The 14,718-nt window shown below is 37.8% G+C and overlaps 1 protein-coding gene across 1 annotated transcript in view; it reads left to right on the top strand.

Moving 5' to 3' along the window:
* Window positions 1-11,507, top strand: part of LOC139731470 (centriole and centriolar satellite protein OFD1-like) — a 55,428-nt gene extending 43,921 nt beyond the window's left edge. The window contains exons 19-23 of the mRNA XM_071642355.1: window positions 908-1,243; window positions 1,765-2,117; window positions 7,266-7,538; window positions 8,400-8,482; window positions 11,462-11,507. Of these exons, the coding sequence (XP_071498456.1) occupies window positions 908-1,243; window positions 1,765-2,117; window positions 7,266-7,538; window positions 8,400-8,482; window positions 11,462-11,507 (1,091 nt within the window). The remainder of the gene's footprint in view (window positions 1-907; window positions 1,244-1,764; window positions 2,118-7,265; window positions 7,539-8,399; window positions 8,483-11,461) is intronic.
* The last annotated feature ends 3,211 nt before the right edge of the window (window positions 11,508-14,718 follow it).

Raw genomic sequence — 14,718 nt, 5'->3', positions numbered from 1 at the left:
AATGATTATTGAAATGAGTTCATGATATGTATGTTTATATAATGCTTGCATTTTGATGCCTATTTCAATGCAATCCTGGTTTTTAGGAGTAGCCACCTAAATTCAATGGCCTTTTTAGTAAATATATCATGTGCACAGATTGTGTTTTTATCTCATGCTTGCCCGATTTGAAATATGTGACAAAAATTGATGAAAAAAAGGTTTTTATCAGTCTGATTTTGTGCTCAGCATGTTGCCAGCTCCAAGATCTGGAGTGTGTGCTTATACAAATAGAAAAAGTCATAATTACCATTAAAAAACAAACCTTAGCAAAATTGGAATTTCAATTTGTTATTTGAGAATAGCTTCACATTTTAACAGAGTTGGACCAATTTTCATGTCCTGGCAGCAAATCAAATTGCTATCGAGTTGAAAGCAATACACATGTGCAAATGAATGAAAATATGTACAGTTGTCCACTTTTAATGTATGATGAAACAAAATTGAAGTCAACAGGATAAATTTTGGAAAGGCAACTTAAGTATAGATGAAATGAATATATGACCATATTTATTTAGTGTTGAACCAAGCATATAATGAACTACTCACCTCGGCCGACAATCCCAGTACTACTGTATGCGCCGAATATTTCACAAGGTTTTTATTTTTGCGAATTTCGCGAGTCAGGTGCTATTTGCGAAATTAAAGACACGCGAAAATATTAGCTCTGATCCCGATGTGAATATGACGTATGTGTGTACTCTTCTCCATTCAGTACAGGACTCGATCGCGAATTTAACCACTCGCAAAATCGTCGGGAATTCCCGATTTGCGAAAATTTAGACTCGCAAAATATGTGTCGTATACAGTATATAGTGTGAAGAGAGCCATGGTTTAATGCAAGTACTTGTGCCCCCTATTCCTGCAGATCTAAATGGATCTGTGGCAGGGATCATAGGAACTGGCAGTCAGCCGCCTATAGCTGGCAGCAGACAGAGAAACAGTGAAGTCCTAGGAAGCTCTTCTGGGAAGCGGAGCTCCAAGGTACCAAAAACCTCCGCCACCCAGGGTACCCCTACTCAACCGACAAGACTACAGAATTCACCCAGTCCCAGAAGTTCAGACCACAGTGGCGTTGGGACAAAGTCATCTAGTAGAAGATCTTCCACTTCTTCTGCGTCATCTGCCCCTTTAAAGTTGACAGCATCCGATCTCAGAGGACCAGGGTCAGCCGTGGCAACAGGGGTTGAACAGTCATCTCCAGGTATCCCTTCAACTTTGACCTCTTTGAACGGGTTAGGGTTATGACGAGTTTTGTTGTCGTGTTTTTGCTTTTTGTTTGTTTGTGTTTTTATGTTTTTCAAAAGAAAAAAAGTAAAGGAAATGTCTGCAATCTTGTTATCATGCTGAGTGCATGAAATTTTTGGGGAAAAAAAATCACCAAAAATACCTGGAAATGGCAGTTTAAGCAACAAGGGAAAGTCAATACTGTGAATGCAATATTTTGTAACTGGCATATCTAAATAGACTATCTTGCAGAAATACTGAATGAAAGTTTTCAAAGTTAATTATGTGTCTAAATTAAACCTGAACATATGGCACATGGTATCTCTACCAACAAAGATTGAATTTTTCATAAATTACTCTTGCCTGCTGTACTGAAACTCTGATGCCTTAGAATATTCGAATACAAGTGTAAAATAACTCGGAAAAAAAGCGAGAACAGTAAACTATTGGCAATCTTCTGGAGGATGAAAATGTACAATTTTCTAATTTCCCATGTAGCGATAACTGGTAGTGGTCTACCAGAGAGAGGCGCGGAACCTGGTGCAACGCAGTCCTCAGAAGAGAAGGAGATGGATAGAAGGAAAAGAGCAGAAGAAGAAGAGGCAAGGAAGGAAAGGCAACAGGCAGAAGAGGAAAAAAGGAAGACCGAGGAGAAGAAGACTGATGTCAAGGAGGAGGAAAGGAGGAGATTGGTGGAAGAAGAGAGGAGGAGGAGGTTAGCGGAAGAGGAGGAGGAGGAGCAGCGACGATGGGAGGAGAAGAGGAGGCAGAAAGAAGAGGAGAGGAGGAGGAAGGAGCAGGAGGCAAGAGAGAGGGAGCAGAGGATGCTACTGGAGCTACAGCAACAAGAGGTGAGATTCCAACTGATTGACAAATTGCCCGTCATTGATTCAAAAAGGTTTAGGTCCAAGCAGAGTTTTGTGACAGAGGATGCTGCTGGAGCTACAGCAACAAGAGGTGAGATTCCAACTGATTGACAAAGTGCTCTTCACTGATTTAAAAAGGTTCAAGTCCAACCGGAGTTTTGTAACTGATGGACAAATAACCCTTCATTGATTTAAAAAGGTTTAGGCCCAACCGGAGTTTTGTAACTGATGGACAAATAATCCTTCATTGATTTAAAAAGGTTTAGGACCTACCAGAGTTTTGTAACTGATGTACAAATAATCCTTCATTGATTTAACAAGGTTTAGGACCTACCAGAGTTTTGTAACTGATGGACAAATAATCCTTCATTGATTTAACAAGGTTTAGGACCTACCAGAGTTTTGTAACTGATGGACAAATAATCCTTCATTGATTTAAAAAGGTTTAGGTCCTACCAGAGTTTTGTAACTGATTGACAAATTGCCCTTCATTGATTTAAAAAAGGTGTATGCTATCTACTAAAACAATAAATAATCAGTGCTTGCTTACGTTGGTGAAGGGCAGTTTGTCCGTTACTATAAATCCAGAAACATTCATGGCATGAAACGTTCGCTAATTGGAGCCGACTGCCTTTTTTTGCACGTATGAAACTTTCGTGAATTTCGGGAGGAGCCATGATTCACAAAAGTAAGAAATGCTCACAAAAGTGTTTGTCTACACAATGCATTGAATGCCAGTGGCAATTCACGAAAGTTTCATTCCAAGAAAATAGTCGTTGGCTCCAATATCGCAAAAGTTTCACGCTGTGGATGTTATTTGTTTTACAGTTATTGACGATTGCACTTCGTTGACGTAAGTGAGCACCACTTATTCAGTTGATACAAAATCATAGGCACACATACTCGGGTTGGACCCCAACCTACTCAAACCTGCCAAAAGGGATAAGAACCAGCACTGGCTGGCAGGTGGAAGTTTGGTAGTCCTGTGAATACAACACCTGTCTAGTAACCAGAAGATCGTCGGTTCGAGTCCAACGTGAGTATGTATGCCCACAATGTTTTTTATCGTGGCTACTACTAAAACGCTGAATAAGCGGTGCGTATTTGCAATGATGTAGGGTAATGTGTCAATCAGTTGCAATAGAAAGCATTGACGCAAGAATTTATTAATTTGAATAAGAGGTATTAAAGATTCTCTTTGTGCTTTGACTAGAGGTGAAATATGTTAGTTGACAAAAGCCTTATAAAAGTCACCTTTTCTCAATTTTCTGTTGTATATATATATATATATTTTTTTTTTTTGGCCATTTATGTGTTGAGGTACTTAGCATCACTTTGCAAGCTTTTTCACAAGCATTTCAGTAATCCATCCAAACTTAACATAGTTGAAAAGTTTACAGCAAGCCCACTCAGTTTTAGCAATGTGCCTCCATCCAACAGGAAGGCCAGGGTGACAGAATTGGGATTTGTGGGTTGAGGTGATCTCTTTTCATTAACAATTAGTTTCCAGACATCTGTGGCAAAGGATGAAGAGATCACTGTAGTGGGCATGCTAGTCAGCAAACATAGCACTCTGAGGGTCAAAGTCTCCAAACTCCAAGCTTCCCAATGAGTATCAAATTTGTCTCATGTTTTTATCCAAAGCACCTAATGCAACAATGACAGGAGAACTTGCCCCCAGACAAACCACAGGTTTGACAATATTGGCTTGGAAATTCAAACATAGTCTGAAAACACAATGCGAGATTATACATTGCAATATAATACAGTCAAACCTGTCTGTAGTGGCCACCTGCCATATGTGACCACTAACACAATACCCCCCCCCCCCCCATCTTCCCCAAAAGAGAAAAGCCATGTTAACGACCCTGTCTATAGCGGCCTATTTTTTGTCTCCCTTGGGTGGCCGCTGTAGACAGGTTTGACTTTAGGTCAATTCAAAGTACCATAGTAATATGCCTCATGAAGACCATAGTGTTATTAACCCATTGGGGACGGATTGATTTTGCTATAACACGCATTTCCCATAGACACCCGCCCATGTATACTCGGGACTTGTCCTCAATGGGTTAATCTCATTCTTACCCTTTGAAAAGCTGGTAAAAAGGAAACTGTATTGCCTCTAATTCCAAAGCATTCTAGACTTTGAAATTTGGATAGATAAACAGTAATGTTGTTAATTCCAAATCATTGTAGACTTTGAAATTTGGCCAGATAAACAGTAATGTTGTTAATTCCAGAACATACTCTGACTTTCTACTTTGGTTTATAGGTAGTGAAGATATCAAACTTTCAAGTTTTGAAATAAAGTGGGATTTCTATTTTTACAACACAGTCACTTTAAAATTGCAGATGTCTTTTCAATACAAACTTTGTAAGTGCACTTTTTCATAGTTCATAAGGTTGTTGCAGTGCCTAGTCTGTTATAAATCTGAAAATGTGGGTTCTTTTATTGTGTTTCGGCTCTTTCACCAGTTGTTTGAAGGAAGTTTTGTCTGTTGAATATCATCGTCAACTGGAGCTCTAGAACTGGGGTAGGTCATTTGGTGCTGTCACATATTTTCCCATCGCAGGAAATCCGCTTTCTTTCGATGAATGTAGCCCCCTAGCACTTCCCGAGGGAGGACTCTTTGATGTTGTTAACTGCGGATGTTCCAGAGGGGGTGCAGTCTAATTAATTGAATTTCCTGGATGCGAGAAAACATGTTATTTTGGTTTGCAACATCTAGAGGAAAATGAGGAAGATGGATAAGGGAAGAGAGAGATCCATACCAATTTGAAAAAATTATTGAACTTCGTTGGCAGCGTTGATCCGTGACTGAATTATAGAGCGGTTCAATTAATATTCAACTGAGGGGGAAGCAGTTACTTGTGAAATCAAATATGCATTCGAGATTCACTTTTTCCCGGCTTAACCAGAAGTTGGGGACTGCACGTACACCTTGTGTATCATTGTATAATGTTACAGTGAATGCTTCTCTTTGCAATCATCTTGTGGAAAGAAGGGGATAGAGCATTTGAATATCTTTCAATGAAAGAGCATGAAATATGTACTATGACTTTCCAAATGTTATGGCATGATTTGGGCTTGTGATATGCTATACGTTCTACCAGGTGTGTAGATGTTATGACAGAATACATAGCAGTTTGCGATTTGATTTTGGGGGTTTTTTTTCCCAGGATCTAGGTATGTGTGTTTTGTGATGCTGCCAGAAGTCAGGCATTGTTTCAAGAGTTTGTGTTGTTTTATTTTGTTTGGTTAAAGGTGTCATTAAAAGAAGATTTTGCCAACACTGGCAAGAAGGAAATGAAGGATGGAAAAATAAAAGCATCATGTTATGTTGTGGGCTACATGCCAATGCTCGGTTCTGAAAGTATCCATGTTGCCAAGCCCCGGTAGCTGAAAACAGTTTACCAACATAGGGTAGGCTTGTGAATCATGATAATACGAGGGAAACTTGCTGGAAACCAGTTGAACACAAGTAAATATTTGTTTCAATCAGTCCGAATCAAAAGGCAATTTGGAATGTCACAACAGCAGGTTTACTGTCATGATTTATGTTAAAAGGTCATGAGATACTGTATATGCCATATACATGTACATTGTACATTAATATACATGTGTTACATTTTGCCAACTTGCATATCACATACATATTGAACACTGTTAAGACATTTTCCTACCTAACATTTTGGTGGCTATCTTTTTTTAAAATTAAATTTTCAGGCTTTACTGACATATCTGTTCAATGATATTCATTATAAAAATGAAATGTCATGCAGTCATTCAAATTATTATACCCCCGCCAAACGAAGTTTGAAGGGGGTATATAGGAATCAGCGGACGGTCGGGCGGTCGGGCGGTCGGTCGGGCGGTCGGGCGGGCGGTCGGGCGGTCGGTCCGTTGCAAATCTTGCGTCGCGAACTACTTCCTCAGTTTTCAACCGATTCCCATAAAACTTGGCACAGATGTGTGCCTTGGGTTGTAGATGTGCAAGACGTATTTTTTGACAGTACCCAAAAGTACGTTGCCATGGTAATGGCATATTATGGGCAAAAATGGGTACAAATCTTGCTTCGCGAACTCCTCCCACAGTTTTTGATCAATTTTTATGAAATTAGGTACAGATGTTCATCTGAATATGTTAATGTGCAAGACACATATTTCCGCAGTGGCAAAAAGTGCGTTGCCATGGTAACGGCATGTTATTGGTAAAATATAGGGGCAAAATGCTTCATGGCAAAACTGCTTCATCAGTGTTCTTCCAATTCTCATGGAATTCATATTGAATGTTTGTCTTAGGATATAGGTCAGCATGACACATTTCTTGACAGTGACAAAAAGTATGTTGCCATGGTAACAGCTCACATATTATGAGCCAAAATGATGGAAAATTTTGTGTTGCAAACTACTTCCTCAGTTTTTTGCCCAATTTCCATGAAACTTGGTACAGATGTGTGCCTTTGGTTGTAGATGTGCAAGACGCATTTTTCGACAGTACCCGAAAGTACGTTGCCATGGTAACGGCATATTAATGGCAGAAGATCAAGGAAAGATCTTGCGGATTTAACTTCTTCCTCAGTTTTTTGACCAAAGCTTATGAAATGTTGTTTTGACCAAAGCTTATGAAATGTTGTTTGGCGGGGGTATAACCAGTCGCTGTAGCGACATTTCTAGTTTTAAATATGCTGTCACTATCAAGCTATCTATGAATTGATATCACTTAGCCAATTCAAACTCTGCAGTTTTCATAGGAAATATCAAGAATGGCAATTTGGTCACACTCATTTTTTCACTGATGAATCACTATTGCATGCAGGTTTTCATTGCTTCACCTTGACACATTATCAAAGACAATGGTTGCGTGTAGGACCATGCAGATCAGACTTTTCAAACTGGGCCCTGTTGCATAAAAGTTGAGATCATTCAGAAGTCAGAAGTCAAACATTAGGTACTTAAATGCTCAATTTTGATTGGCTGATACATGACTTATGTTTGATTCTCTGACTTAAGTTTGATTGCATCATCTTTATTCTACAGGGTCCTAGAAATATTGATTACCAGTGCTTCCATCTTGTGACAAACAAGCAGATCTCTTAAAGCAATGTCTTTGTCTGTTTCCATGGCAACAGCAAGCTGGAGATGGTGCAAAGGGGGTGGCCGCCTCTGTGGAGCCAAGACGAGATGCAAACGAGATGGGCGTGGATGATGCGGGCACCAAGAAGGAAGGGAGAAAGGATGACAGGGAGGAAGAGGAGGGAGAGGAGGAGGAGGAGAAAGCAGCGGGCGGGGCTGGTAGTGAGGGTATCAAGATTGACCCCATGATGCAGCGGTACATGATGATGGTACAGCAGCGCAAGCAGCAGCAGGATTCTGGGAAGGCTGCCACGCCCGAACCTGAAGTGGTGAGGACGACTCTTGACTTTACCCGGACTGAGTCAAATTAATCCAGCCACTACAGCAACAACAAAACAAAACAAAAATTGTGTTCAAATGATGCAGACATGTAAAAAAGTTCATTGATTTCATTATGCTGCAAGTATTATATTTGTCTGATCTGAACCAATCAAAGTCAACAAGAACACAGCATGATCAGGGCCCCATTGTTCAGGGCCCCGTTTCATAAAAGATTTTACGATGGCAACTCTTGCTGGAATGGCAACTTCCAATAGCAACAGCCAATCAGGAAGCTGGATTCTTGTCGTTACCATGACGATTGCCATTCCAGCAAGAGCTGTCATCGTATCAACCTTTTATGGAAATGGGGCCCTGATCTTCTCCTTCAGGCAAATCAACTTCAGTCCAAACGTAAAGTCCACTTTCTATATACATGTAACAGCACTTGGTTGTTACTCTTCTGCCACTTGATTTTGCATGGGTACTTTTTCCTGCCACATAATTTTGCATGCCGATGCATAGTACATGCAATATGCCCATTTTAAAACCAAACCATGATTTGTGTTTTAAAAAATGTTTGTAACTGCGTGTTAGTATATTTTATGATCTGGAGGGTTTTTTGTAGCACTGCAATATGTTAGTTTCATCACATGAGTCAGTCTGTTTTTTCTCATTAATTATTGTGATTATGATTATGATGATGATTATGATGATGATTATGATGATGAGATCATGATGATAATGACAATGGTGATGATGATGATCATCATCATCATCATTATCATGACATAATCATTATTATCACCATTATTATCATTATCATTATCAATGACTGAGTTGATTCGTCATGTGATTCTCTCCTTGGCCAGATTCCTGATTCTCCCTCGTTGAGTATCAAGTCGGATGGATCCATCTCAGGGGAGGAGATGCAAGGAGTAGAGAAAGAAGCAAGGTGAGCCCTGGGAGATCATATTGTGATGTCAGATTGTAGTGGGATGTGTGTGTGTGTGTGTGTGTGTTTGTTTGTTTGTTTATAAGACCTGTCATGTGAATTAAAGGAAACCAACACCCAAATATAAATTTGGATTGAGTGAAAATAGCAATATTAGTAGAATACAATATTTGAAGTTTGAGGAAAATTGGAAAGTCGATTCAAAAGTTATGAATTTTTAAAATTTTACTGCAGTCACTGGTGGATCAGGAGAAAATTATTCTCCATATATTGTCAAAATATATAGAGAATTCTACAAAATTAAATTTGTCATGGAAAGTACACATTCCCTCGACATACTACTGACATATGTCAAGGGTAATATCATTCCCTCTGCTTTCTGAGAGAAGTAAGCAAAGTGCTCTTTCATAATGCTAGAAAAGTGAAAATGGGTTGAATTTTCTTTATATTTGCTATACACGTATATTGTTGTCCATAATGATGTCATGAACTGTCGTAGTCTCCTTGTCCAGCGACGAAGGCACCAAAACCCTAAAAATTCAAAGCTTTTGATCGAATGTCCAATTTTTCTCAAACTTTCACTGATGAGTTCAACTTATATTGCTGCTTTCAGTCAATCCACATTTATATTTTGGTTTTGGTTTCCTCTAAGTTATGATCCTGATGACGGCCATGACAGGCTGAAAGCTTCATTAAAGTGAAATATGTAGAGAGCAACGTCTGCTTCAAATTGGATTTCTTCCACATATATACTTCACAATGAGACACTGCATATATGTTTCGGTAACAGGATCGATCTCTCGCATTATATGAATAGATAGATAGATAGATAGATAGATAGATAGATAGATAGATAGATAGATAGATAGAAAGATAGATAGAAATAGAGATAGAGAGAGAGAGAGGGATTTGAAATGGATTGATGCATGGTAGTATTATGCCACAAAACAATAAATAGAAGAAAAAACAAAGAGAGGAAATTATCAATTTTGTGTTCGGATTGCTCAATGAGGAAATGGAAATGTTATGATCATACAGATAGAAACTTGTCTACGCCACTCACATCCAAAGTATTCATAGATGTGCTTGCAGTATTAAATGTATAAAAACATTTTACCTATTAAAGACCCCACCTCTCCCCCCCCCCCCCCCACCACCAGTTTGTTTGCAGACTTAGTACAATGCAAGTCACATTTGTACGCACTCGAGATGGTTTCGATCTTTTGCTTTTGAGAGCGGTTGTTGGCAAACACGATAAAGAGAAATGTAGAAAACAAAACATTCTGAGGAATGAATCATTTGGATCAGGTTCAAGCAAGCAACAGTGTGAAAAACTTAGCATTGAATGTCACTTTCTATTTGCCATAAAAATGTCCACGGGGTAGTTTCACTTGAGGTAATCCTACTCACATGAAGTGTCATTCTTTATTTTTTGTTATTGTTTTTTATGCCAGTGAAATGTTGATTCTGATTCATGATAAACTGAAGATGTATGTGTGTCATCATAGAGTGGAACATATCTTTCTTTCCTCGTAAAAAAAAGAATGGTGGTTGAGGAGACAGGCTCAAGAGGGTTCTTTCACAGCTGGAGTACATAGCTATCTACAAATCCTTATGTAATCAGTAACAGATATAGACTAGAGAGGCACTCTGAGAGCGCAGACTTCCGCCAAGCATGCAGCTCATTTCCACCACTGATTTTGCTCTTGCATAGAGATTTCAGTGATTTTTTACCCATACGTACTTATAGCATTGTGTACTGAAAGTCGCCCGATTTCCCAATATAGAAACCTTTGTTACATCATAAACCCTCTGCTGCACGGCGAGCCTCGCCCTAGCAGAAACTGCATGCAAACCTCAAATACGCGCAGCCTGAACTCCCAAGTTCATTGACCCTACGAGCCAAAATATCAAAAATCCTTCATAAATTCCCCCAAAATTCTCGGATCACTACCAAAAGTTAATCATTTGTTGCTTGTATCATTCGTAACCTTTCCTGCAGTTTCATTCCAATCCGTTAACTACTTTTTTGAGTTATTTTGCACACGGACAAACTAACTAACTAACGAACAAACACACAAACCAACGGTAACGAAAACATAACCTCCTCCCTTGGCGGAGGTAATAAATGAAGATTTGCTGGGCAAAATGATATGAGCACATGCAGTGAAAATTAAAGGTATTGCTTAATATTCTCTGATGTAAAAACTTGGCAGGTCTCTTTGCACATGACCAAAATTTGCTTCACTGTTTACCATTTGCAGATGAAAACAAAAAACAAAAACAAAACAGCCTTAGTGCTTCAAAACAGTTGTGATATGTGAGTTAGGGATAGGAACAACCATTGTAGAAATGTTAGTCAGTATAATTAATGTGAAGTATTGTTAGATATACAAAACGTGAACAATAGTTTTATTAACATCATTTCTAGAATAAACTGTCGACAGTTATGGTTTATTGAGAAAATTAGGGATATCACCATGTATTTATGGCTTTATTGCAAAATTTATATATGGTGGGATGTTTTGTGATACAACTGAACTATACATATGCATCAAATGTGATAACTAAAACGTTTTTAAAATCACTGCTCCCAATGGTAAACAGTGGTTTTAAGCATTCCACCAAACAAACATGGCTTTCTTATGTGTGCGCCTGCATTTTTACTATGTAAAAGAGTGTAAAAACAAAACAAAACAAAAAACCCCCAAATACAGACATAAATGAGGTGCAATAATCATTGATTTTGAAATTTCTTCTGTCTTGGCAAAGATTGATGCATTCAACCAAGAAGATGTCATCTCCTTGGTTCAATTATGTATCTGTTTTATGTGATTCTAAATTTGTCAGTGTCATTCTCAGTTTCAGAAAATGATAATCCATTTTACTAAAAATGGATGCAATGTGTTTGCAATCTGTATTTCTGTGAGTTGTTCTTTAAAATGAATTGTACAACCTGTATCTCATTTCCATTCCCAGTACTGGCAAAGTTTCAGACAACGATGATCCATTCGGGGATTGGTAGCAGATGGTTCAGATCTGAACAATTTTCACATCATCTGTTTGGATTGGATTTTCCTGGTGCTGTCAACGAGTAAACACAATCAACCATCGGCTGCATCCGTGTCTTACCTTGGAAAAGGAAAGAGCATTTACATTAATCTTGGTTCACCTTTGAGTTAGACAAACATGCAGCATAAATAGTAAATAGTGATCTTAACTTTCTGGAAACTGCAGGCAGTTTTGCAGGGTTACAGTTTGTATTCCAACGGTTTGTATTAATCTGAAAATTAGACATTTTTTTGTTATTCCCAAGGTTTGTTAATCTGACAATGAAATAATGTTTGTAATTCCGAAGGTTAGTCAGTACGCACCTTTTATTTTCATTTACAAATGAATAAACCTTATTTCACATTTGGTTTAATGAACCTTCAGAATAGCGAAACTTATCTCATTTTCAGATTCACAATCCTTTAGAATAATGAACCTTATTTCTTTTTTTAGTAACGAACATTCGCAATAACAAACCTTATTTCATTGTCAGATAAGTGAACCTTCAGAATAATGCCACAATGGTTCGGATTAACAAACACTATTTCATTTTCTGATTTAATTAGTATCTATGTAGGCATAGGAGATTTGTGTGTTTTTGAATAACAAACATCACTCGTTTGCAGAAGGGCATCCATACCTGAAGAGTGTGTTTTTTTTAAAATCAGTTCGTCATTACTAAATTCTTGCGCTGCTGGATTTGTATTACTTGGGCTCTCTTTAATTTGGTGCCTTCACATCAATACTACACTTTGATGGAATGGAGACTGTGGTCCCTGCATGTAACGAGTTTAGATTAGATATTTTCCCAGCTACAATATACATTTGAATCTGAGTCAGAGATGAGTTTCTATTGTGATCAAAAGTTTCGAATGCCATTGCGCACTGGTAAGATGATATGTCACATAATAATGTACTGCTACGAATGTGCCATGAATTAGCAACACAACAGATGCTTGCATTAATCCATTTGTTACAAAATTATTTGAATTGTTTGTTTCTGGTTTAATAATTTCATCACTTTGTGGGACATCACTGTGCAGATTTATGGTTGTACATTCATGGAGTTTGGAAATGAGCGAACTTGTCAGAAGAGGGGGATAGAGAGAAGTTTGTGGAAATTGGACATTCTCAAAAGGAAGAAAATGGCAGTAGTTGGCTTATTTTAGTGATAAGATTACTCTTGTTACAATGGAAAATTATGAGAGTACCATGTGAATGGTCACCAGGCTCTTTCTCAAACCTTTTCCATATTTCACTTTGTTACACATGTGTTTGTGATCACCTTGTTTATTGGTACACTCTAGGATACCCTGACATATTTAAAGCAGTTGTAGCTTCAATTACAACTGTATTCTTTAGTTTGTTTTGTTTGGATTTTTTGTGAATAAGGTAACATCACAAATCCAACAACTAGTCATATGGTAAATATTTGTATTAATGTTGCTGGAAATGCAATCATTGTAACTTACTAAGGTTGCCATTCTCTGTTCGCAAAGGTTTTATGCGATGTTCACTCTTTAAAACATGACACCAAACACTAAACACCAAACATTCATCTTCATCCCAGGCACAGCGGCTAGTGACACAGACGGTGTGTCTATAGATCAGTGTTTTAGTGTACACTTTACACTTATGATCACACTCTTTCCCAAACAAAACATTTTATGTGTGGGCTTATTATGAAATGATGTGACTATCATGTACTTTGTAGCTACTCTCCTCCTTTTAAAGTAAAAATCTGCTTCACTTTCCAGGTGACATATATTGAATCAAATCAACAAATTGCACTGGAGAAGCCTCATCAAGATTGGAATAAGAAAATTATGAAAATAGTGGCAGGACAAATATGAAAGTTTCAAATTTGAATAGGCTTTCTTGCTTACAAAATATGTGTAGCACAATAGACATATGCTATTTTCAAGACAGTCGACAAAAAGAGAAAAAAGATAAATGAGATTGACCTTTTAGTTTGCATTTCTGTGCCATCCATGAACAGAGAGTCGTAATGGAAGCATATTTCGCTCATATTGGGGGGCAGACTGCATTACCCCCAAATTGATTTTTTGAGGCCCAGAAATCATGCATTATTCATCGACATCTGATGGCACGTTTGAGTGCACGCATCCTTGTTTGCAGGAAACGGAATGCATTTATCCCCCCACACTTTACATTTATGTCATGTGCACACATATGTCTACGTCGGTGCATTAATGTGTCGGCTCGGTATGTTAGATGAAACCAAAGTGGTTGAACACTATGACATAGTTGAAATCTTGTTGAATGATAAGATGCCAAAGGCAGAAGCTCTCTGGCTCACTCTCTCTTTTTCCAAGCCGTTGTAGTTTTTACCAATTTTAGTCTGAATTGCATTGAATTTGAGAATGGTTGTCAACCAAATATCAGCTCAAGCTTCCCACCTACCAAGCAATGCAAAAAGAAGATTTCCATCATATTCCCCTTTTGAATTTATAAACATTCTTCTTCAGTTCGTAATTTTGCATGTTTATGCCGATTAGAGACACACAAATTTACGTTTGTCTAGCTACCATTATATAATTTTTGTACCTTAAGTGTTGTTTTGTCTCCTTAGCAAAATAATTTAACCTGTGGTTTGTCAGTTAATGTTGAAAGATGTCCCAAAATGTGGTTTAGGTCCCGTCCCCCCCCCCCCCCCCCCCCTTTGGTACCACAGTTACTTATGACTGTATAAAAACCAAATCAAATCGTAGCCTGTTGTTATCCTTGTGCACCACAAAGGATATTGAAATTAAACACTACAATGTATATAGATGCTAACCAAGGATAAAGATCATGCAAAATAATGATGGGTATACATACACTGTACTATTCACCCCCCTCCCCCCACCATCACCTGCTTCACTGAAGCTGTTAAGTACATACAACGTACTAGTTGAAGACAATTCATACTCTGTATATTCACACACTTTTTTGTTAACTGGTGTATCACAGAACATGAGAAAAAGTCATTGATTTCATAATAGTGATGATGTTGATGGTGCTAATAATAATGATAATAATAATGGTAATAATGATGATAATAATAATAATAATAAATAATAATAATAATAATAGTAATAGTAATAGTAATAATAATAGTAATGATAATAATAATAATAATAATAATAATAATTATTATTATTATTATTATTATTATTATTATT

This window comes from Diadema antillarum, unplaced genomic scaffold (assembly GCF_040938485.1).
Source record: "Diadema antillarum isolate AM-2024a unplaced genomic scaffold, OU_Dant_1.0 seq00000375_RagTag, whole genome shotgun sequence".
Classification (NCBI taxonomy): Eukaryota; Metazoa; Echinodermata; class Echinoidea; order Diadematoida; family Diadematidae; genus Diadema; species Diadema antillarum.
This window is presented reverse-complemented; position numbering and strand designations above follow the sequence as displayed.